Raw genomic sequence first — 24,809 nt, 5'->3', positions numbered from 1 at the left:
GTAGCGTGATGAAATTCTGCGCCATCCACTCCATCCCTCCCAGGACACGAATCATCCATTTGTCCAGCATATCCTGCCAGCTAATTACTTAACAGTCGCCAGGGTTATTAGATCGACTATCTCAGTATTGCAGTGCTTATGTTCAAGTAACCCTTATTTTACTAAAAATAGCCCTAAAGTGTAAGAACAGTGATGCTGGCAATTTGAATATTCTCTTACTGTGTCTAATTTATAAACTAAACTTAGGTACTTATGTATAGGAAAAAAATACAGGGTACATAGTGCTTAGTACTATCCATAATTTCAGGTTCTTGGAACGTATTCCCTGAGGATGAGGGGGGACGACTGTAGTTTTTTGTTTTTTTTTTTAAAATGAAATCAGTGGAAACCTCCCAAAATTTAATAATCTAGGTTTGTGTCATCTTTAGGCAAAAAACTTTTGGCCTCTTTTTTCCTCCTTGTAAAAGAAAGTTGGCTAAGACACTCTATAGACTCTTTCCTGGTCAATAGCAACTTCTTACATTGTTTCCTCATTCAATGCTCATAATCCTGTGACCCAATGCAGTTACCACCTTTCTTCTACAAATAGAGAAGGTGCCACTCAGGTTAGGGGAACTGCACAAAGTTCAACAGATAGAAAGAGGAGACGCAGCAAGAAAGTGACTCGTTGGGCCACACTCTTTCCTTGCTCTTCCTGCATCTTTTTGGATAGACAGATACACAGATAAAATCACGTACCCATTTAATCAAATGTTTATTCAATGAAAGTATGTATAAAAACTTACAAATCTGAGAACTCAACTATACACGAAATAGGATGATGGGATATTCAGTTTTTAACATACACGTACAGCACAGCTATGAACTGTTCTTCCCTTTCCCCTTCGGTCCTTATTTCTGGTTCCTGTTTTGTTCTGTGAGACCATTCTGCTATTGAACTAAGGGAAGATTAATGGACACCTTTTACTGCTTTCAGCCCAATGGAGGAAATTTCAAGTATTAAAAAAAAGATTAGAAACCAAATATCAAAATTGAGTTTTTTCCCCAAACAGCAATTAGGTTTTTGTCCCTGATTTCTCTTTGCCATTTTTGATGCTTCAATGAATGTTGCCAGTAAACTATTAACATTAAACTTTGAAAGTCACTAACTTGACTACATCTGCTCACAACTTCCCCTGTAAGATGCATATTCCTGTATCTTTCTTCCTGGGGTACACACACTGATTTAAAAGTCGATTGGTGCTAAAACAAATTTACCATTGGCAACTTGCTCGAATGGCATGTCATTTTCTATTCAGAAAGACAAGCTATAGACCAGTACTTTCAAATCTGATTTTTAAAACAATCAACCAGTTTGTCAGAAACTAAAACACAGTATTCTGTTGTTGTTCAACTTTGAAAGAAGCCAGCAATTAGATAAGGCATGTGCATTAATTCACCTGTTTACAGCAAGTATCCACATATTTTCTCTTTCAAACACACAAACTCACAGCTTGTCATGTTTTATCCAAAAATTAAGATTGCCATCACATTATTACTTTTTTTTTCTTTTGTGTTTTGTTCAAGTAGATTTCTTAATGATTTTTCTTGACTGGACATAATCTAAAAGGATGCATTCTGAAATAAGACACTTGGAGAATAAACACAAAGAATGTTTTCTTGGGTTTAAAGTTTCCCCACACCTCTAGATTTTGCATAGTACAGAGCCCCGCTGTATCTCTAAGAAGCACGCTATATTTTCAGACATTGTCTTTCTGAGAAGGAAGACTTACTACCCAGGGAAAGTCATAATTTTAGCTTACCAAATTGCATTTGAGTTGTTTTGTTTTGTTATATACTCTTCATTAGTTCCAAGTATGCTTTTAAATAATCTGAAACTTCTCAAAGTCTATTTGAGTTTAGAAGTACTACTGACCATTATCTTTCCAATATCCCCTGAATTAAAGTAAGTATGTTCCAGGTTTATAATGCACAAAGCCTTTAGGGAGGAGGGGCTGGGGACAGGGCAGGGGGAGAGGAGGGAGGGGCTGGGGACCTGTTTGTATCATGCCACAGAGAACTACAGTTCTGGATTGGGGGAAGGGAAGGAAGATAGTCTTTGTAAAAATGACAGTTTTTAAAAAGATAAGTAACATTCAGTCTAACAACACCGTTTCCTGTTCCTTTTTGATGGAAGCTAACACTGGGTGGTCGGGTTCCGTCACTTCAGAGTCCCCACCACCCAGGAGAATGGACCGCCCTTCGTCTAGGGCGAAAACGTCTGAGTTCTGGTTTTGGCATGAATGTTTAACCACCTCATTGGGCGTGGAGAACGTTTTGTCACACAAATTGCATTTGTAGGGTTTGTTCGTCTGGACCAACATGTTGTCCATCTGACTCCCTTCCTCAAAGGTGCAGAGCTCCAGAGTCTGTTTGTCCACCATGGTGTACGTGTCGATGCTCTGGTTGAGGCACACGTGTCGGGCAGCCTGGTTGGCCCTGCAAAAGCTCTTGTCACAAGTGCTGCATTTGAAAGGCTTCCCGGTGTGAATGTACATGTGCTCCCTCCAGTGACTTTTCTGGATAAACTTGCGACCGCAGATGGTGCACTCGTACTTGCGCCTCTTGACCTCCCTCTCCTGGTCCGCCTGCTCCAGGTTGTCGATGTCCGCGATGTCCGAGGGCGGCGGCGTCTCCGAGTGCGGCTGCCCGTCGATGATGGGCGAGTCCGAGATGTGCTGCAGCTCGCTGTCGCTGACCATCCCCGCTTCAGGCACTTCCATGGCGTCCTTCCCGAGGTCCGCGGCGTTGCTGCAGAGAGACAGGGGCACACGGCTCTCTCCGGGCTGGCTGGCCGTGAAGGGGACCCCCGTGTGGATCTGGAGGTGCTCCCGCAAACTGCTCCGGAGCGTAAAGCGCCGCCCACACAGATGGCAAGCGTAGTACTTGGGGAAGCTTCCGTTCCTCTTCATGATGCTTGGCTTGACGTGGGCTATGGTGAGGGAGGCAGGCTGCTCGTCAGAGGAGGACGCTTCCAGATTGGTCTCCTCCCCGGAGGGCGGGGGAGGAACAGGAGTGGAGACGAGGTCCGGCGACAGCGAGGTCTGCAGCGGGTCCGAAGGGGTCATGTGTGTCCGATTGACCTGGGTCAGATTGGAGGGCAGCTGGGAGAGCTGGGCGGCCTCGGGCACCTGTTCCTGGCTCATCCGAGACGTCTGTGGCCGTGGCTCTCGGCTGAGTTTTTCAGGTGCTGAAGCAATCTTGGTGGCTTGTCTCAGTTGATGATCTGCAATCTGAATGCCGTACAAGGAAGAAGCCAGCGGGAAAACTTGGTCCGGATGAGAAAAGGCTCCTTGGCTGGCCAGGCTGGCCTCCTGGATCAGCGGGTAGGCATGCAGAAACTTGATCCCCTGCTCCAATCGAACCGGATCAATCAGTTGGGGTGCCATCTTCCCAGTGTACATCAGGTGGAGGAGATAGCTGAAAATGTCGGGCTGGATGTCAGTCGGCTTCAAACGGACACACTCACTGAAAAAACAAGAAAAAAGTCTGTGAGAGAATGTCAATCCATGTCTCAAAAGATAACACAAAATGAAGGAAAATTTAGGTATTTTAAAGGCAAATTAAACAAGAATATCTCCCACGGCTTACTGTTAGTTTCATGAAATGGAATGGAATACTCAAGAGAGAAGGAAAATTTAGGTAATTTAACTTTAATCCTATTAAGAACACAGAGAAATACAATACATATATTTTAAAGGGCTGAAAAAGGACTATTCATGTTAAACAAATGTGGTATCTTAACTCAGACTTTTTTTTATTTTAGTCTAATCGGTTTACAGTGTTGTGTTAATTTCTGGTACACAGCATATTAACTTATAGACTCTTGAAGCAGCTTTTCTCCTAGTAATCTATGTAAAATTATACCACATAAGAATGTTTGTGTTTTATGGAGAAGATCCAGTGCTCTTTATCAGTCTGAGAGTGGCCCATGACCCAGTGATGGTTAAGAACCACTGACCTGGCAGATCTTTTAGTTAAACGCCTAGGACTCTATGGATCCAATGCCATCCAAAGCTCAGCAGATCTTTTAAGGTAAGTCAAACAACACATCAGATTAGCAAGTTTCGCACTTGTAATATAACATGGGGGAGCTACACTGGTGCCTAAGAGCAAGACAACAAAAGTGAGAAAAAATAAAATCTCATTCTGCGGGTGCTCAGCCACCCCATGCCCTCTCTCCAGCATGAAGGTAGAAGCGGGAAGAACAGGCAGGTGAGCCACGTTCTAGCTCGAACGGAGTCAGGTCACCCCTCCCAGTATTGCAGATTGCATTAAAAGCAGCTCCAGGACAACTCAGTTCCTGATCACATGTAATCATCTTCATCATTACAACTGCAGCTGGGATGTACAGGCATTATCTCATTTAATTGCCATTAATTCTCATTTTACAGATAAGGGATTAGGGCACAAAGGGATTTATACCTTGCTCAATATCAGAGTTAGTCAATGGTGGAACTGGGATTTAAATCTGAGTCTAATCCTAAACCAGAACATCAAGATTCTTTGGAGCATTAAAACAATCTTGTGCAGCAGATGAGGCAGATATGATTATTCCCATTTGACAGATATAGAAACTGAGGTCTCTGCAAGTTGAATGATTTATCTGAGGTACCTAAAGCAGTTGTGGCAAAACTGATTTTCTAACTTTCAGACTTTAGTGTTTGCATCATCCCAGAAACAGCATCCTGGTTCAAGGAGCAATAATAAAAAGGTCCCAAGAACGCTCCTCTGACTATCAGTAAGGGCAAAAATTCTCATTAGAAATCTAGATATATAGGTCTACACATTAAGAGGCATATGTGCTACCACCCCCTGAGTGAATACATTCTATAGACAGTGCAGTTTTCAATTTCAAAGCCATCTTCCTTGAATGTCTTTAGAATTTGTAATCACTTCTAATTGATTATACCACTTATTACTATTATGACTTTTTGTCCCCTTTGGCTGTTTATCTTATTCACGAATATTTTCCAATATGCTAAAATACTAACAGTATATGCTGCTCTTCTAAATTTAATATTTTATTCCATTAAAGAGATGAAAAAGTGACTTTGATAGCAATTTGTGACAGAACAGATTTGAATAAGTACTGTATTGCTATCAATGTGTGTATATTTCAAGATGACTGCATACAGACAATCACGTGGGAAATGTTTGACTAAAATGTATAGAAGCCAAAGAACAAAGATCAAGCATAAAAACTAGCATCCCTTTGACAGTGTAAATGGGAAAAGTTTGGGTGACTCTGTTTGTAAAAAAGACAGATCATTCCTGTCTTCATTTGTTGTCTTTTTATAGTCCTTTAGATTATCTATGTTCTTTAAATAGGAATGTAGATGGAGGTGGTCCTCCTCCAAGCCCGAGGTGAGTGCCAACAATACTCCGCGGGTGTACTAGAACACACTTAGATGCTCTAGGGAATCTCAGTATTCAAAGTAAAGCTTCAGGGATTACCTGTGGTGAAGACTACTTTCATAATGTAAACAATCAACTCCAGATTGAAAACTTAACCAGGGGGGGATCTTTCTAGGGTCAGGCAGAGGCCTAGGGAGCCTGGAAACCGCAGGCCTTTGGAGATGCAAATCACCCCCAGGAGACCAGAGGGCACCTTTGTTCTTTGGGGGTGGAATGCTCCTCTAGGCAGGAGGAGGGGAGAGCATTAGTGAGCCCCTCTGCCTCCAGGGAAAAGAAAAGTGAAGGGCAAAAACCCAAAGCAGGGCTAGATTTTTCAGCACATCTGAGAGGTAAATGCCAAGCAGGGCCCCATTCCAGAAAAACTCTGTTGTAAGTTTTACAGTTTTCCCTCATTTGTTATTGTATAGGTTGCCCTCTGTCTGGGGACTGTGAACGGAAGTGACTGGGCAGGCCCCCGTCCACACTTCAGCCAGGCTTAGAGGGAGAACAAGGCTCGAGGCTCGTAGAGCTGGTGAGGAGGGGAAGCCTGTGGGTCCCTGGGGCTTACAGCCAGCGCCCAGGGCCCGGGGAGGTTTCCAGACATCAATTTATTTTGATTTGTGCATCTTCAAATTTTTTTTCTTAAAGCAGAAGCACACAGACATGCTCAGACACTTAAAAAGTAATTCTAAAAAGTTCCTTATGAGGAGGGAGGGTATATCTCAGTGGTAGAGTGCCTGCTTAGCATGTACGAGGTCTTGGGTTCAATCCCTAGTACTTCCATTAAAAAAGTAAATAAATAAATACAAACCTAATTACCTCTCTCCTCCCCAAAAGACAATGTAGAATAAATAAATATTAAAAAGAAAAAAAAAGCCGTATGTCACGTTCCAGCCATCACCATCCTTGACGGCTCTCACTCCCAGGCAGCCAGACTTCCTGCCAATCACTCAGTTTGCTCTGGGCCACTCTGGTCATTTCCAGGTCCTTTCGGAAGGACAGTCACACTCTACAACATAACTACACCTAAGTGGTTTGATTTGCAGATGTCTGTTGGACTTAACACTTTCATGTAGGAAAAATACAGTTTTATTAGCACAGCTACAAGCCCTTTGTATAAACTTTCACCATACCTTACATTTTCAGTTTTTCTTTCACTAGACTCTTTAAATAAATGATGGACTTAAAGAACTTTGAAAAGAAGGATTTTAAACTAATGTTAGACATCTTCAGAGGTTGTAGTGAGTAAGGCCTACAATTTTATTTTCTAGAGCTTCAAGTTTGCAGTCCTACACGATTTAAAACTTACACTTAGAGGAGTGTACGTAAGACAGAGACACCTAGTGGTAACTGTAGACATGAAAGACTCTACACTCCAAACTAAGTGTGAACCTCTATCCCACAGGTGGGCAAGGCCTCAGTCGCCCAAAGGGACGCCCAGCTCTGCGTCCCTAACAGATTACAGCTTCCACCTGGGGTGCCTTTGTTAGAAAGGCATTTACTTACTGCTCTACACTCAACATGAGTTTCCTGCGTCTATTTAAAACTCATTAAATTGTATTCTTTCATTCCTCAAAAATGAAAACCTTCCCCTTCTCAAGGCAATTTAATTCATTGTGTTGGGACTTAGCTAGGAGGTCTCTGAGAATGAAGGAAAAGGGAAGATCCTTGGTGTCACAGGATAAGGCAACCTCCACCTTATAGTCCTATTAATCACCCATTCTGCTCCTCTAGCCATTTACCAAGTGGCTACTATGTACAAATCCTCAGAACTATAGGCTGTGATGTTCAAAAACATTTGTGAAACCCAGTCTCTGCCCTCAAGCATCTTACAAATGAGGAGGAGAGGTAAATACGCAGATAACAACAAAGGGGAAACAGGTCCCTCTGACAAAGTGGCAAAAATAAAGTGCTACGAGATGTGAGAGAAGAGATGGCTTTCGATCATCTTCGGTCACTTGACTGTTGGGGGCGGGAGGGGTCATGGAAGAAGTGATGTGTGTAGTGAACTAGGGGTTAGGGAGTGAGCAGAAGGCTAGCACAATGTGGTTCAGGTGAGGGGTGGGGTGCTTCTAGGGGATGCAGCCGGAGGCTGGCTGGAAGCAGGTCAGGCTCCAAGCCTGCGGGGGCCTTAAAGACAGAACGGGGAATCTGTGCACCACCGTGATGTGGATGGGGTCCTCAAGATTTCCAGTCGAGGGCATAACACAATCTGGTAGATTTCTGAGCAAAGGCACACTTCAAACAAAGCAATGCTTAGGAATACTGATCTGACAATAATGTGGAAAATGATTAGGAAATGGAAGTGAGAAGGGAAAAAAAGAACTAATGGGAAAGGTAATTTTGAAGAAAACATGATTTGGAGACTGATAAAATATGATTTTAAAGAGATTTAAGTATGGGTTACTTGAAGATTAAAAAATAGGGAAGTCAGGAGGGATTCTGGGGAAGACAATTCAATTGTAGACATGTGAAATGAGATAAAAAGAGGGCGTTCAATTCTAGACGTCCAGCAGGCAGCCTGGAGCCTTGGGAAACAGTTCTAGAGACAGAAAGATCAAGGCCAGAGCTGTCAACTGGCTTCCAGCAGAAGCAAGATCCAGGAAAAAGACAAGCGCCCATCAAGACGGGCAGAGAGAAAGCAGCATGGAGACCAAACTCCTCCAAACTGCAGGAGGCACCTGTGGAGAAGGCAGAAAAACACAGGGTGCTCAGAGTTATCAAAATGCAGATGAGAACCCTTAAGAAGGGAGAAAACAGTTGCAAGTGCTGCAGAGGACAATGGTGACAGAGACTGAGAGAACAGCGGTGGTTCTGATGAAAAGGTGACCTTTGAGAAATGATGTCGGTGGAGTGATGGGGTGGAAACCACCGAGCCAACGGGTAGGAAGAGCGTGGGGTGAGGAAAGCAGAAGCGAGGCCACAGAGCGTCCTTTGAAGAACGGTAACAGTAAAACAAAGAGAAGCAGCATCCAGCTGAGTCATGGAAGGGCTCATCCTGCCTGGACTGGGGCGGTGGTGGGGGTACAGGTATAAAATGAAAAGCACAGAATAAAAACTACGGGGTAGGATCTGGGAGCATGAAGGCAGGAGGAAAATCGTTTTCCTTAGATAATCAGGCGCCCTTTTCTCCAAGATGGGAGAGAGTGGAAGAAAAAAGCTGAGCAGAGGTACTGAGATTAAGACGTTTTAAGAGAGAAAAGAAGGAAAGTGGGGAATTCATGCCATCAAGTTTCTCACTAGGAGACAAGGATAAATACTGAAAGTCAAGGGGGAGGCTTGGGAACGGGGCTGGAGGAGTGAGAAGTTAATGAGGTCATGCCTCTGCCTTCCTAATGGACCTGATCCCAACTGTGCAGGGAACACCCAGCAAGGATATTTGGAGGTGGAGGGTCAAGTGAGGTCACAAGGGTCTGGGGCCCAGGAGCCTTGGGAGAGGTAGCGAGACCCATGGTCTTGATGAGGGCAAAGGAGCAGGTTCAGTGGAAAAGTGGGCACGGAAGTTCAGAGTCTACAGTCATTCGATTATTATCAACCACGTTAGTTACCTGGTCTGATGGACAAACAACATCTTAAAGTAATTGGAGAATGAAGCAAGAACTGATTTGTGTGCCTTGAAGTACACATCGCCGATGGCAACCGTGCAGTCACACAGGAAACCAAACTCTCGCTGAGCGTTTAACTGTTGCAGGAGAATAAGTCCATGGTTGGCCAAATCCATTTTTTAAAAAATCTGCAAAGCAAACAATTTTTTTTTAAGAAAGGTGATTCACAAATAAGTATGTGTCCTTTTTAGTCACCAATAGTAATGATCACATCGAATACATCCAGGCACTGCTAGAAACATTACATAAACTCACTCAGTCTTCATAACAGCCCTCTGCAGTGGTTCTGCCGTTACTCCCATTTTACAGATGATGAAACTTATGGTCAATTCCGGGAGCATATGATTTGTCCAAGGTTACACGGATGGTAAGTGAAGGAACCAGGAAATGGACTCGAGCAGTCAGTCCTTGAGAGGGCAAACATTCCTGGATCTTTTTGACTTTGAGTTTAAGATTCCAAATGCAAATTCTAATGATCCATCAGAAGTTGTCAAATCTTCTACAGAGATAAGTAAATTAAGGTGCTGGGGTGGGGCCCCGGCAGGGCTGTAATAACCCACACGAGCAGGATGAGTGCTCTTCTCCCTCTTTTGTGGAGGAGGGAATGAGCTTGGAGAGGTGGAAGTAGTTAGCCTGGGCCATCTGGCCAGAAGGTGGGGGAGGCAAAATTTAAATCTGAATGTTCTGACCCCCCAATTCTAAGCTCTTTATTCCTTGTACCTCACTCAAGGAAACCACTTGGCCTTGATCTCTCTGTAGTAGGGAAACTACCTCTGGAGGAACCAGTGTATCAAATCAGTAAACTGCTCCTTCCCCATGGTCAAACAGCATTTTATAAAAGCCCAGCACACATGGATCAACAGTAATGGTATACTTAATGAAAGAGCAAATTCTTCCTCCTTAAGACTGAGAACAAGGCAAGGCTGTCCATTCTCACTATTCAGTATAGTACAGGATGTTCTAGCCAGTGCAATAAAGCAAGAAAGGGAGAAAGAAAATTGTCCCTATTTGCAGATGACGTGAGTTTTACACAGAAAATCCCAAAGAATCTACACAACCTCATGGAATTATTAAATGACTTGACCATGCCACAGGATACAAGATAAACATAAAAATCAACTATAGGATACTAATGAACTCATCTACAAAACAGAAACAGACTTGCAGACAGAGTAAATAATCTTACAGGTACCAGTGGAAAGAGGGTGGGAAGGGATAAACTTGGGAGTTTGAGATTTGCACATGTTAACCACTATTATAAAAATAGATAAAAAACAAATTTCTTCTGTATAGCACAGGAAACTATATTCAATATCATGTAATAACCTTTGATGAAAAAGAATATGTAAACAAATACATGTATACACATGCATGACTGGGACATTATACTGCACACCAGAAATTGACACACTGTAACTGACCATACTTCAATTAAAAAAAAATCAGCTGTAATTCTATATACTAACATTGAACATGTGGACACTGAGATTAGAAATATAATATACCATTTACAATCACAAAAAACTAAAGTACACAGGTGTAAATCTAACAAAATATGTACAGTATTTGTATGTTGAAACCTACAAAGTACCGATGAAAGAAATCAAAGAAGATCTAAATAAATGGAGACATACTGTATTTACATTTAGGGAGACAAATAATAAAAATCAATTTTTCTGAGTCAATATATGGGTTTGATACAATTCTTATCAAAATCCAAGCAAGATTTTCTTTGTAGATACAGACAAGAATATTTTAAAAAGTTTACATCAAAGCAAAGAAATTAGAATAGCTAAAACAGTTCTTAAAAAGAGTCACAAAGTGGGAGGAGTCAGTCTATCCAATTTCAAGATGTATTATATAGTTACAGTATTCAGGACTGTGTGGTACTGACAGAGAGATAAACACAAAGATCAACAGAACAGAATAGGGAACCCAGGAGCAGACCCTCACAAATATGTACAGTTGATTTTTGACAAAGGCACAAAAACAATTCAGCAGAGGAAGAGTAAGTTTCAACAAATGATGCTGGATCAACTGGACTTCCACAGACAAAAAGCAAAAGCAAAAACAAAAACCAAACAAAACTCACTATGATCTAAGTTTCATATACTCTATAAAAATTAACTCACAAAACGCACCACAGACTCCAATGTAAAACACCGAACTATAGCTTTAGGAAAAAGAAAAAAAGTGATAAAATCTTAGGGAATGTAGGATCAGATGTGGAGTTTTTATACTTGACATCAAAAGTACAGTCCATAAAAGGAGAATTTGATAAACCAGACTTCATAAAAATTAAAAACTTTTGTTCTGAGGAAGACCCTGTTAAGAGGATGAAAAGACAAGATAAAGACAAGGGAAAAAATGTGATAAAGGACCAGTATCTAGAATATATAAGGAATTCTCAAACCTCAGTAGGACAAAAACTGTCGAATTAGAAAATGGTCAATAGACTTGAAGTGACATTGTACCAAGAAAATATTCAGATGGCAAATAAACACATGAAAAAGACATTCAACATCATGAGTGATTAGTGAAAAGCAAATTAAAACCATGACAAGGTTTCACTACATGCCTATCAGGGTGGCCAAAATAAAAAATACCACCACCAAATGCTGGCAAGGATGCTGAGAAACCTGACTGCTCGTATCACTGCAGGTGGGAATGTAAAATGGTGTAGCCACTCTGGAAAACAGCAGGTTCTTGAAAAACTAAATACGCAACTATCACACTACCCAGCAATTGCACTCACGGATGTTTATCCCAGAGAAATGAGAACTTAGGTTCGCACAAAAATGTGTATATGATATCCACAGCAGCTTTATTCCTCAGGCAAAAACTAGAGGCAACCCAGATGCTTCCATAGGTGAACAGGTAAACACTGTGGTATGCCCAAACCACAGGAAACTACTCAGCTTTAAGATGAAATGAACTACAGATACACGTAACAACCCGGGTGAATTATGTCCCCAAAGGTTACATACTATATGATTCCATTTGTATAACACTCTTGAAAATTACAGAAATGGAGAACAGATTAGTGGTGGAGGGGAGAGGAGGGCGACGATGTTTGGTTGTAGAAGGGCAACAGGAGGGATCCTCGTGGTGACAGAAACGTTCTGCAGCTCAACTGTGTCAATGTCGATATCCTGGTTGTGATGGAGCAGAATTTTGCAAGATGTTTCCAGTAAAGGAAACTGGGTAAAGGGTACATGAGAGTGCTCTGTATTATTTATTGTGACCGCATGTGAATCTACACTTATCTCAAAATAAAAAGCTAAAAAGAAAAGCCATAACGTATAAATTAAGATTAAAAATGGCTAACTGTGATGCTTAACTTCAGAATCAGGAAGCCATTGTGGAGAAAGTGTTCCCAATAAGGTTAAAAACAAAAACAAGAAACAGAAACAGACACAGACACTCATCAGTTCTTACTCAGCTGGTTCTCAACTCCTCACCCTCCTTCCTGTTCTAGGGATGGTCTGACAGATTCAGAAATTAACAAGCATGCCCTAAAATAAAGGAACAAAGTGAATACTACTTTAAGAGACTGATAAGGTCACAAAGCAACACTCCAGAATGTCAAAGTTTTGTATTTTTCAACCAAGAGCTATATCCAAGTGTGAGAGGCAGGAGAGCCATCCACATCTGCAGTAGTTTGAGTGAGGAGACCCAGGCTATGGTCCCGTTTGCACGTGAACGTTGATGATGTGGATCAGAAACTTAGTTCCCCAGTGTTTTCTGTGTGTGTCAGAGAAGGCGAAAGCACTAGTATTAGGAAGAAGAGACAGAGAAAAGGCACAGGGTTCATGATGAAAGCCAGGTGGCAAAGTAACCCAGATCACAAAGAAACACCACTCTAACCTGACCTCCTCCAGCAGGATGTAACTTTAGGAAACTTGTCTTCGAGGCTGTTCTCTGAAAAGTGCCAGAACACCTCCTTTTCCATCTCACTAACTTGCCTAAGTATGAGAAGCAGGATTTAACTGGGGTTCATCTCATTTCTTGGAACATACTATGAGCAACTGTGTTTGTTTGAAATGAATAGGAAATTTTTAATGGCTACTTTAAAGCTACTTGTTATAAGAGAATCGAATACCAGGGACATAATAACAGTGACAACTGTTCACCCGCCCGACCCTACCTGTCTCCCACACTCTGGCCACTTTTTAAAGAATCTTTGCTAATATCACGTTTTACCTTCTATGGATTTAATGATGAAATAAAGCATATTTTTATTTCCTCTTGTTTGTCTTCATGAACTTTGCTCAGTTTCTATCAGGTCAATTGTTCTTTTCCTTATCAATCTGTAAAACTCTTTGTATATAAAGAAAATGAGCCCTTTTTCATATATGTTGCTAATATTTTTCTCACTCTCTTTTTATTTTGTTTCATAGAGATTTTTGACATAAAATTTTCATCAATTTAATCAATAATTTTACAGAACGATTTTGAGGTTTTTGGTTTTTACATTAATGGATACCTATCATTTCTTTGATTTAGCAAAATGTATGGCTCACCCTTGTTCATCAACAGACTAATGTAAGTATTTTATTCAGACCCTAAGAATAAAGCCATGATAAAACTGTGAAATGTTTCTTTTTAAAGAGGGTCTGCTAGTTATTTTAGGATCTTAATTTAGGAGCATCTAGAATAGGAAATGAACTGAAGCGTCTTTCACATACAGAGGGAAGAACACGTGCCAGAGTCTCCAAGAAGTGGAAAAACCAAATGAAAGGAGGAGAAACAAAGAGAATGAGTCCTATGTTCAAAATTCACGTGAGGGAAAATCAATTTTTAAAAATCTTATTCTAAAGACCAAAAAACCTTTGTCAGAGAGAAAAAGGAAAACAAACTCCTAGATTCTTACATATATGGATGAACCTGGGAAAAAGGGGCAAGAGGGAGGAGGGAGGAGGCCGTCCAGCCTGGATGCTTCCTGGAGGGCATCTGGGGGAGCTCCTGCTATACCCCGGCCCAGCTGACGGTACTTCCCTTTCCTCAACCTTCCTCCCTCATCACAGCCGCTCCACAACCACCTCCAAGGAACTCCGCTTGCACAATGCCGCCTAGGGTGAGGATGCAGCGTCTTCATGGGCTGGCGCTGCTCCAGGATACCCGCTCTTTGTGGAAATGGATGTCTGATCTTTCCACCTCCATCGACTGCTCACCCAACCGCATCACTCCTGCCCGCGCTGCATTGCCCACCAAGGTCACAGAGGACCTCTCATTCCCCAGCCCTGTGGATGAGTCGCTTGCTCCACCTCTCTGCAGCATTTAATACCCTTCCTCCTGCTTCATAAATATTCGGGCCCTGCTTCCAGGCCACTGAGCTCTGGTTTTCGTCTCAGCTCTGGCTATTCTATTTTCATCCCCAACGAGGATTCCTCTTTTGCTGATGCTGCTCTGCCTTTGGTCCACCGCGCACTTTTCACTCTGCAGACTCTCTGTGGTGATCTGTTCTACTCCCTCCTGAATGTCTCACAGGAACCCTAAATTCAGTCTAGGCAAAACAACTCAACTCCCAAAACGACAATAAAAGCCCCTGACACAAACCTGGTCCATCTGTATCCCCAGCACAGTGCCCACCATCATTGCCCCCTTGACCACGCCAGGAACCCCAAGTCCCCTTTCAGACCTCCACCGCCCTCTCCCCAGGTCAGTCAGTCACCCATGTGCCACCAATTTAAACTCTTCATCCTACCCCATGCCTTAGCTCTACCTCCCTACTCACCTCCCCGTTTGCAGCTCCAGCCTCTCTAATCCATCTGCACGGAACAGCCAGAACCATCTTTCCAAAGGGCAAACCTGATGTTATCATCCTGCTGAAAATCCTCCCGCGATTCCCCATGGCCTCCAGGATGAAACCCAGACTCCTGAGCACGGCTTACCCGGCCCCGTGTGACGCCAAGCCTGCTCACCCTGAACTCCATGCTCTGGTGCTGATCTAAACTATTGGTTTCCGCACTTTCGGACTGCCCAGGCCTACTAAAAACCAACCAGCCAACCTCGAAAATTGGGCTCCAGCAGGGTGTGGCTCCCTCTTTATTTTGCAAGAAAAGACAAAATATTCACATATCTGGCAGGAATGGAGGGCTTTTCAACATAAAAGGGTAGACAGGACCTAATGTCAGAATATCCTTCTAGAGGAAGGACAGTGGCACTATATTCAATACGTGGAAAAGTAAATTTTTTTCGAATGCAAAAATAAAAAGTTACCACCTAAAATTTTACTTTAAGCCGTTAAATTGTGCCTAATTGTCTTCTTGATACAAGACTGTCTGGTGATCTTTACCAAGTGATCGTCAAGTGTCCCATTTGTTCTGAAGTCCAGGCATTATCAGAAATCCAGTTTCATCTGAGTGTGTTGATGAGGGAGACAAAATGATGTATTTCACTCACTTTGGAAATTCTGGATGAACTGAGATAAGCTGCAGTTTTCCTTGCCCAGAAGGTCCTGAAAGCCCAGGTCACTCGTGGCCTCCCGGCAGAACATAACACGCACTGCTCAGGTGCCATCCTCTCAAAGCTGAGCAGTGCAGCAACCGGATGTCTACTCTTACTTGAACTGGGCCTTGGGACCTCTGTGCAGGACCTCTGTACATGCCACCTGCAGAGGGAGCCACCACTTGCTGCCTGCCCCTCCCCTTAGCTATATTTGTCCTCTGCAAAATTTCCCTGACTCTCAAGACTGGGAGGGTCTTCATGCCTCCAAAGCATCTGTGAACCTGCCTGATGATTCTGAAAAGCCGGCACTGAGTCTTATTTATCATTAATTACATTATCCCATGTGTCTAGCATATTGCCTGGTGTTCAACATTTGTTAAATAGATTAATAACTGTATGCTCAGAGAGGAGAAGGATGTTGAGTTCCAGTCATGGGTTGGCCCCTGACTAGCTGGGTGATTTGGGGTAAAAGTTCAATTTCTGTTTTTCCTAGATTAACCTAAAAATTCTCATCAATTTAATGTGTGCTATGTTTTGGAAGAATTTTTCGATTTTTAACTGTCACTTTGTGTTTCTTCAGGTTACTAATTCTGTTCTGAACAGTGCTTTATAGGTTATAAAAAGATTGTAAAATTGCTTAACACACATCATTTAAGCCATAGTGTATTGTTTTCTTATTATTTATTTCATTATTCATTGTAATAAATAACCACAGTATTAATAATAAATGATCACTTATGTGTCAAAGATTGATCATCCTCCTTCCAAGAGAAATTTAGACTTAGAGCTAAGTTAAGTAACTTGCCCACATGTAGGGCAAGCTCTTAAGAAGCAGATCCTGACATTGGTCATGTATCTGGTGAGGGCTTTCTAAGATGCCAGGTACAGTGGATACAAGTGTACAGAATACACAGCGTTCAAGGGTATAATTAAATAAGTACACAAATTTATAATAGCCAACTCTGATAAGAGTTATCAAGGAAGAATATAAGGAACTATAAGGCCATAAAACTGGGATCTAATTTGGGGATTGTGGGTCAGGGAAGATATTTGTGAGGAAATGCAAGTTAAGCAGCTATTTAAAGAACGAGAAGAAAGCAACCTAAATGTTCATGGACAGATGAATGGATAAAGAAGTTGTGGTATATACTACTACTCTGGAATACTACTCTGCCAAAATAAAATAATGCCATTTACAGGAACATGGGTGGAACTAGAGATCATCATTCTAAGTGAAGTAAGCCAGAAAGAGGAAGGAAAATACCATATGATACTACTCATATGTGGAATCTAAAAAAAAAAAAAAGAAAAAGACACTATGAACTTATCTACAAAACAGAAACAGACTCTCAGATTTAGTAAACAGTCTTATGGTTACCAGGGAAAGAGAGTGGGAGGGGATAAACTTGGGAGTTTGATATTTACAAATGTTAGCCACTATATACATAAATAGATATTTTAAAAAGTTTCTTTTGAATAGCATAAGGAACTATGCTCAATATCTTGTAATAACCTTTAATGGAAAAAATATGAAAATGAATGTATGTATGTATATACAAGACTGAGACATTGTGCTGTACATCAGAAATTGACACATTGTAATTGACTGTACTTCAATAATTTAAAAAGAAAAAGGTAAAAAGAACCCCCCTCCAAAAAAAAACAATAAAGAAGGAGAAGAGTTAACCAGGCAGAGATAAGTATTCTAGGCTGAGGAACCAGCATTTGCAAAGGCCCTAAGGTAGGAGGGAGCAACATGCAACTGAGGAACTAAAAGAAGGTCAATGTGCCTGCAGGGCAAAGAGCCAGAGAAGAATGTGGCAGGTGAGGCTGGAGATTCAGGTCTTATTAAGGATTCTGGTCCATAACTTAAGAGTAGTGAGGAGCCATCAAAGATTTGAAGCAGGGTGACATGTCTATAGTGTAAGTACCATTCTGAGCTGGTCTATCTGATCAGGTGGCAGCACCTGCAGGACTAACCAAACTGGGGGAAGGGGTGGTAAAGAGGTCGGCAAGGGGAGACCTACTGGAAGGGGTTGAAAGGGGAGATCGTCCAATGGTCTAGAAGAGAGATGGCAGATTGGGTGGTGGTGGTGAGGATGGAGGGAGAGGGACAGGATTTGAAAAACAGAGAATAAAAATGAACAGAACTGATTGGTCGGTAGATTAGATGGAGGGTGGCAGGGGAGATCAAGGTGGCCTAGGTAACCCCTAGATTTGTGTAACTGGATAGACCTTGGGGCTCTCAACCGGTGAAGGGAACATAGGAAAAACCCCCGTTCTGTGGGGGAAGATCGGTCCAGACATGTTGGGACTGAGATACTTTTGAGATACCCGAGTAGGAATGTAGCATATTTGGTGGTAATACGGGTCTGGAGCTCCCAAGTCTTGACTGTTATTTATGTCAGAGAGTCTTTGGAGAAGCCAGGTGTGTCCGACTCCAGAAGTCATGTCCTTAAATCATAACATGATAGTTCAGAGAGGTTAAAAGTGTAAACTAACAGGAGTCCCCCGAACCCTGGTCTTCTCAGTATAAATTTTATGCTCTTTCCATGACACTACCTTGCTCTATAGATCATTCCTAAAAGTTATTATCAATCCTAGTCACAGAGGGCAGACAACTGACATGAAACTGAAGACCTATATAAAGCCCTCAACCATTCAACACTACAAATGGAACTTAAAAAAAAAATTGTCTTTCCTAAATCAGAATAGTGAGCAGAGAGGAACTGAAGAACAGTAGAGACAAAGAGGGCAGTCAATTCTTAAAAGCAGGATTTCACAAATGCCTTCATTATTTATGTATATATATGTGTACAAAGTGGTGGTTTTTTTTTTTTAAAGTAAATTCAGACTGTAGGACATAACATGTTGAAATAAATAAAAAACACTTTCCAAAGCTGGAAATATAAATATCATTTATATTATTGAATGCTTTGGCATTTATTTTCACCACAGATTCCCACTTTCATAACTGGATACTACCTAGATGTCAAGTGCTTTCAGCTGCCATCACATAGTACCTGGTGGGCTGATCTTTAAGTAAGTTCCTCATCTTTTAGAGGTATAGCTGAATGTGGTGAATATAATCACAGTATATTTTGACAACCCAAGTTCCTCCTTCACTTTCAGTATAAGAACAGGAGACCAAAACAGCTTTTGGGAATTGATGATTCATTTTTAAAAGATAATAGCCCTTCTACGATACTAAATACCACTTAGACTACTCATTTCAACGGCACTAAAAGGGTCCTCTGAAGTTCCTGATTTTATTTGAGGGAGCTATAAATGAATATCGTAATGCACAGGACACATCAGTAACAGAAAAAGCACTACCCACAAGTAAGATTGATTCTTTAAAGTAGTTTAGACCACTTACCAGGATGAAAAAATTGCTTTTTCAATTTGTATTATTAATAATTAATATTTGAGGGCCTATAAAGTAAACGTGAATGAGGCTGGTTGTTCAAATTTTACTACATTTTAGAACTGCATATTTTAGAAATGTATTTTACATTTAGGAAACGTATCTTATTTAGTTGTGGTGACAGGCTGGCATATTTTTCTTAACATTTCTTTAGTCAATCTTCCTCTGCAGTAATTAGAAAAATGAGGGACTTACACTAACCAACGGTGCTTATTTCAACTTTGGAGAGCACTGCATTTGTAAAAGATTTCTTTTTAACTGTACTTTGCTTACGTTAACTTTAAAATTAGTTTTTAATTTCTGAGTATAAGTTGAGGTCAGAAGGAGGCAGTTCAGGGACAGCTTAGTCCAAGGAGAAGCAGGTCATAGATTTATGGTTAATAAAGAGTTGATATTAAAGTGATAATTCTAAAGGCATTATGCTACAACCAACTTTAAGGAAACCTAGATGTGACCGCACAGCAGAATTTAAAACCTAATCTAATTTGCTTCTAATAAGCCATCAAAGCCATTTTTTTAATATGTTGTATGATGATCAGTAAAATTAATCTGAAGAAAATACAGTCAACTATAGGTACAGCTCAGTATATGCCAGGGAGGAGCTCCAAGTGTACTTTAATTTAAAGTCTTAAGTAAATAATTTATTTCAACATTTTATTTCAGGGGTTCTCGAACTTTTTGGTATCAGGACCCCTTCACACTCTACAATTACTGAGGACATCAGAGATTTTGTTTATATGGAATGTAACTATTGATATTTATCAGATTAGAAATTAAAATGGAAAAAAATTTAAAATATTTATTAATTCAATTAGACACAGCAATGATAGCACATTGCATGTTAATATAAATAAGACATTTTTATGGAAAATTATATTTCCCAAAACAACAAAAATTAGTGAAGTGGCATCTTTTTATATTTTTACATATCTCTTTGTTAGAAGACAACTGGTCTTGGCATTTACCTTGTTTTTGCATTTACCCTGTTGCAGTATCTGTTCTGGTTGAGTATTAAAAAAAAAATCTAGTCTCACCCATACATGTATAGTTGAAAAAAAAAAAGGAGCATTTTAATAGACTTTCCAGGTAATTGTGGATCTTCTTTGATACGAAACCAAAACTTGACAAGTGTAGTTTCTTAGAGGTTAGTTGTGCGATCTAAAAGTATATGAACGAACGAAAACTTCCCGCTCTTTTACAGTAAAATTCACTGCTGTCTTTGGCACTTTGAGTGGACCTTTTACCCATGTAGGATTTTTAACATCATCCACTGGTCATTTTGAAACGATCAGCTCACTGACTTATGCAGAACTCCCCAACGCTGACACATTTTGTCAACAGTAAAAAAGGCCAATCACATCGTAGTATCATTATGAAAACAGCTTTGACCTTATGGAACCCTGAAAGGGTCCTGAGGATTCACGAGGAACTACAGATCACACTTGGACACCCCCAGTTCAGAACCACTCTGGGGACCTGGAGAATCTAAATGACGAGGCGTGGTGTAGGAGAAAATGTATATACTTTGAAATCGTTCTCACACGATTTTGACATTCACCCTTCCTTGGTGCAGAACTTAGGGGTGTACACTATGTAAAGAAACTGTACACTCAATTCTCTTGTAAAGTAAAATGTGTTTTATAAGCACTTAACTACATGCATTAAATTGCTTTATAAATCCCCATCTTTGCACACTGAGCTTTCCTGACCTGAGAATTTCACATGATGCATCATTCCTCATGCATGAGCTAGGGATTGTGCATTTTAATGTACATACCAACCTCAAAACTTAGCCTTTAAAATCACCCTCCCCCCCAAAAGTCCTAAATGTCTTGGATGGCCAACTCCTCCTAAGTGTTCTGTGGCTAATGACTCCATCTCTTAACGGCATTATCAGCACTGTAAAACACTGAATCTTATTTACTGTAGATTCAAAAATATTTAATTACTTAAGTTTAATTTGCTAATAAAAATTATAACCTACTTGAGCATAAAAAAGGTTAAGAAATGTTCTTGATCTAATGCTTAGAATGTTTTTTTTTTCTTGATTTCCCTTTTAGGTTTTCAGGGTCATGCTTTGTGACCTAAAGATCATACAAAGTAGGAAAAGTGATAAATGCCCCTTCTTTAGATGTATTTTTAAATTTACGGTAAGGTCTCCAGTTGACCAGCAGCTCTTCCTTTACTGTGATGGCCTGGCGCCATAATACTGGTCCAAAATTTCAAAGTTACTTCAGGGAAAGGTGAGTGGGTTTAGGGATGAAGCAACAAGAAACAGGATAAGAGATGGCAGGAGAATCTCCAACTCCAAAGAAGCTGATTCTAAGCCAGTGCCATGTATCATCAGCCTTAGATGTCTCCCTCACTCCCTACATCTCCGTGTCAGTGATGGTCAGGCTGGGGAAAGCATATGCCCTCATACAGTATTTATAAGGTGCAGTATTTATAAGGTGCATCTTTTTGGAGGATTGAGGTAAATAAAATTTTATATAATTTTATAAAGTTTTTACATCACGAGAGTGCAGATTTATTAATTATTAAGATAAAAAAGAAACTGTCATTGTGGCAGCTTTTATTCTATGACCTAGAACATGTCCAGTGTTTAGCCTCTGCTGCTGTGGTAAACTCAGTGGAAGAGTTTGCAGACCACCATTTATTTATACCTCTTTTTTTTTTTTTTTTTTTTTTGATAGCGGGAGGTAATTAGGTTTATCTATTTAATGGACGTACTGGGAATTGAACCCAGGACCTTATGCATGCTGGGCGCAGCACTTTACCACTGAGCCATACCCTCCTCCAGTATTTATACCCTCTCTGAGGAGAAGCTGTAAAACTGGCAGGTAAGCGGCTGAACTGTACAGCAAAGCTTTAAGGGTGGTTTATCTGCCACCCTTCACCAGGACTCCTCTGCTGTTGACTATTCCTGGTACTGTCATCACTGGTATACCACTTTTTGTACTTTGAGACCTTAAGATGGTTTCAATAACAGGTCAATTTTTTGGCTAGAAAATAAACTTACACAAACCACACATTTATTAAGTTAGAAACGCCCAGTTTAAAGGAATGCAGTATTAGCCATAAACTTCCTTCTTAAAAATTACCTTTCCAGTTTGAAAACACCCTGGACACACACCAAGATTACTTAGAATAAAAAATAATACTTAACAATTAGTTTTGGTTTGTGACCAGAGAAATGAAGGTTTAAAACGTCTTGACTCTGATTTCCTTCTAAAATTTCAGGCCCCTGCATTCTAAAATGCTCGTGGTATGTACACCTTGCTCCAGTGACCCACTAGGGTCAAAACAGAGGTTGGTCCTAGAAACGACAGGGCAGCGCGTTTAATAAAACCCAGAGCACCTTGGAGTTCTATGTGAGCCCGTGATTCCGATCTTTTTTAGGCTTTATTTTACTAAACAATAACCTATGAAGAGGAATGGACTTTGAGAGAGACACACACACCAAGTGGGCCCATTGTATGATTAAGAGCTAATGAACACTGCAGACGGTGGGGGGAGCAAGGAGCCTGGGTTATTTCCCTAAGGCATAATCAGGAGTTCAGCAGCTGAAGTTCTAGCAGTAAATGGCGTAGCAATAACTAACTGCATTTTCACTCTGCCCACTTTCTCGCCAGCTCTGCTACCCTTGCTTTCTTCTTTATTGCCCTCTTAATTCCCTACCAGCTGAAAGTGACAAAAACCTTGCTTTCTAAGCATCTTCTGCATTACTAGTTCTCTCTGCAGCCTTGTTTAAAAATTAATGGTTAGGGGATTTCGCTACAGAGAGAAAAACACTCCGGCCCCAGGAAGCAGCCTCCGCGCCCCCAACCTCCCCTTTGCGGAGCCCTGCCGGAGTGAGGGCCGCATCGGCCGGGAGCGCGGCTCGGAGGCCGGTCCCGCAGCCAATCAGCCACAAACCACAGAGCAACTCTGGGCTAGCCTCGGCCTGATCCGAGGCGCCGATTGCCAGTGGAGCGGAAGCTCGAGGCCGTAGGCTCAGCGCGCCCACACCCGCGGCAGGGGCTGCAGCTGGCGGCCCGTGAGGCGCCCAAGGAGCCCGGCCTTTCCCCCGGCCTCCTGAGAGCAGCCCAACGGCCGCCCCACGGCCGCCCCGTCAGCCTCGTCCCGCCCACGCCCAGGGGGCGTGTCCGGGGCGGGGCCGGCCGGACCGACGGGGGCCCGGCGGGCCCGGGCGCCGCGCACCCCGGCCCCGCCCCCATCCCCGAGGGGCTGAGGGGAGGGGAGAGGAGCGACGCACTTGGGCCGCGCCGCACGCTCTCCACTTCCCTCAGTCCCGCGTGCGCGCGCGCGCTCGCCCCAAGTCCCGCGGAGTTTAACACAATGCCGACGCCTACGCCGTGCGCAACGCCCCGGCCGGCGCAACAGCTCCGGCGCCGGGGGCGGGGGGTGGCCAGACAGGGAGAGGGGAAGAGCGCGCGCGAGAGCGGGAGACAGCGCGAGACCCGAGGAGGCCGGAAGCGCGCGTGCGCGCCCCCGCCCGCGAGCGGGGAGGCGGAGCCGTAGCAGTAGCGGCAGCAGCTGTAGGAGCCGCTGCAGCTGGGAGAAGCGCCAGAGAGGCCGGGCCTGCTCCGGTCGGACCGGATCCCTCCCCTCCCCCTCCCTCTCCGCTCCCCTCCCCCAAACCCACTTCCGCAGCTCGCGGCCTTGCCGCCGAAGAAGCAGCGGCGATAGCAGCAGGAGGCGGCGGCGAGACGTCGGAAGGATTACGCACCTGACGGGCCCGCCTATCGGGGCTCCAGCGCGGGACTCTCACCGGCCGCCGCCGCTCGGGACGCGCTTCGCGGTGGCGGCGGGAAGGGAGGGACCGGCGACGGGGAACGGAACGCTAATCGCCCCCCTCCCCTTCCTCCCTCCCTCCCCGCTCCGCCGCCCGCCCTCTCGGCTTCCGTCCCCTCCCCCTCCCGCAAAGCCCCGGATGGAGCCGCTGCCGACTCGCCGCCGCCTGGCTCCGGGGGATGGTTTTGTCAGGCGGCCAGAGCCCCGGCGCCAGGCGCAGCCGCCACCGCCCCCGCGGGGCGCCCCTGCCCTCGCTTCCCAGAACCGGGTTCCCGTGTGGTTCGGGCCCTCCGCCTGCCTTCACCCGAAGCCCCGGGACGGGGGTCATTCGTCTTCTTTGTTGCCACCGTCGCTGCCGGAACCGTTTGAGAGCTCCGGTGGCCCCCGCCCCCCCTCTGCCTTCCCGGAGCTTGGGTCGGGGGCGGCACGTGGGCACCGGCCCCGGGAGGCGGAGGCGGTGCGCGCTTACCTGTCGCCGGTGCTGCTGCGGCGGGGGGTGTGGAGGAGGCACTGCTGGGCAGCCTTGGCCGTGCTCTCCCCGCCGCCGCCGCCTCTGCCTCTCGCTGCTGCTGCTGCTGCTGCTGCTGCCGCCGCGGTCGGTGTCTCCGGCGCGGCGGCGGCGGCGGCGGCGGGGCTTTTCCTGTCCGGTTACGTTAAGGTCACATGACCGAGAGAGCGGAGCGACTAGTGCAAAGAGGCTGAGAGCGGCTCCCGCCGGGGGGGAGAGGCGGCGAGAGGGCTGTGGCGGCAAGAGCCCCCTCCGCCCCCCCAGCCGCCTCCCCTCCCCCCGCCCGCCTCCGCCTCCTGCTGCTCTGCCGCCGCCGCCGCCGCCTGCAGCACTAAGTACACTGCCGCTCCCACCCAGGCTCCGCGCTCTGCTCCAGCCAAACTTCTGCAAACCATGTGCAGCCGAGGCGAGGAAACTTCTCTCCACCTATTGGGGCTGGAGGCTTGAGTCACAAGCCCCATGTTTACATAAAGTGTTTAGGTAGGCAATCCTGGAGATGCTCGGGGAAGGGATGGAGAACTACTGCTTGGAGCCTTCTGCAACGTTCTTGACATCTCTTGGCCTACACCTTTGTCCGTCTGCTTCCCGT

At 43.6% G+C, this 24,809-nt stretch overlaps 1 protein-coding gene across 3 annotated transcripts; it reads right to left on the bottom strand.

Moving 5' to 3' along the window:
• Positions 1 to 737: 737 nt before the first annotated feature.
• ZBTB2 (zinc finger and BTB domain containing 2) lies at positions 738 to 24,314 on the bottom strand. 3 transcript variants are annotated; one of them, XM_031456552.2, is made up of 3 exons: positions 24,182 to 24,314; positions 8,985 to 9,169; positions 738 to 3,507 (listed from the first exon to the last, which is right to left on the bottom strand). In XM_031456552.2, exons 2-3 carry the CDS (start codon positions 9,155 to 9,157, stop codon positions 2,136 to 2,138), a joined length of 1,545 nt encoding a protein of 514 aa, XP_031312412.1. In that variant the 5' UTR covers positions 9,158 to 9,169; positions 24,182 to 24,314; the 3' UTR covers positions 738 to 2,135. The 3 variants fall into 3 exon arrangements, with proteins under 3 accessions (XP_031312412.1, XP_031312413.1, XP_031312414.1); XM_031456553.2 differs by lacking the exon at positions 24,182 to 24,314 and adding an exon at positions 23,648 to 23,775; XM_031456554.2 differs by lacking the exon at positions 24,182 to 24,314 and adding an exon at positions 4,001 to 4,066 and having other exon boundaries at positions 8,985 to 9,124.
• Positions 24,315 to 24,809: the final 495 nt, after the last annotated feature.

This window comes from Camelus dromedarius, chromosome 6 (assembly GCF_036321535.1).
Source record: "Camelus dromedarius isolate mCamDro1 chromosome 6, mCamDro1.pat, whole genome shotgun sequence".
Taxonomy (NCBI): Eukaryota; Metazoa; Chordata; class Mammalia; order Artiodactyla; family Camelidae; genus Camelus; species Camelus dromedarius.
The sequence above is the reverse complement of the archived record's forward strand: the minus strand, read 5'-3'. Positions and strand labels throughout refer to the sequence as shown.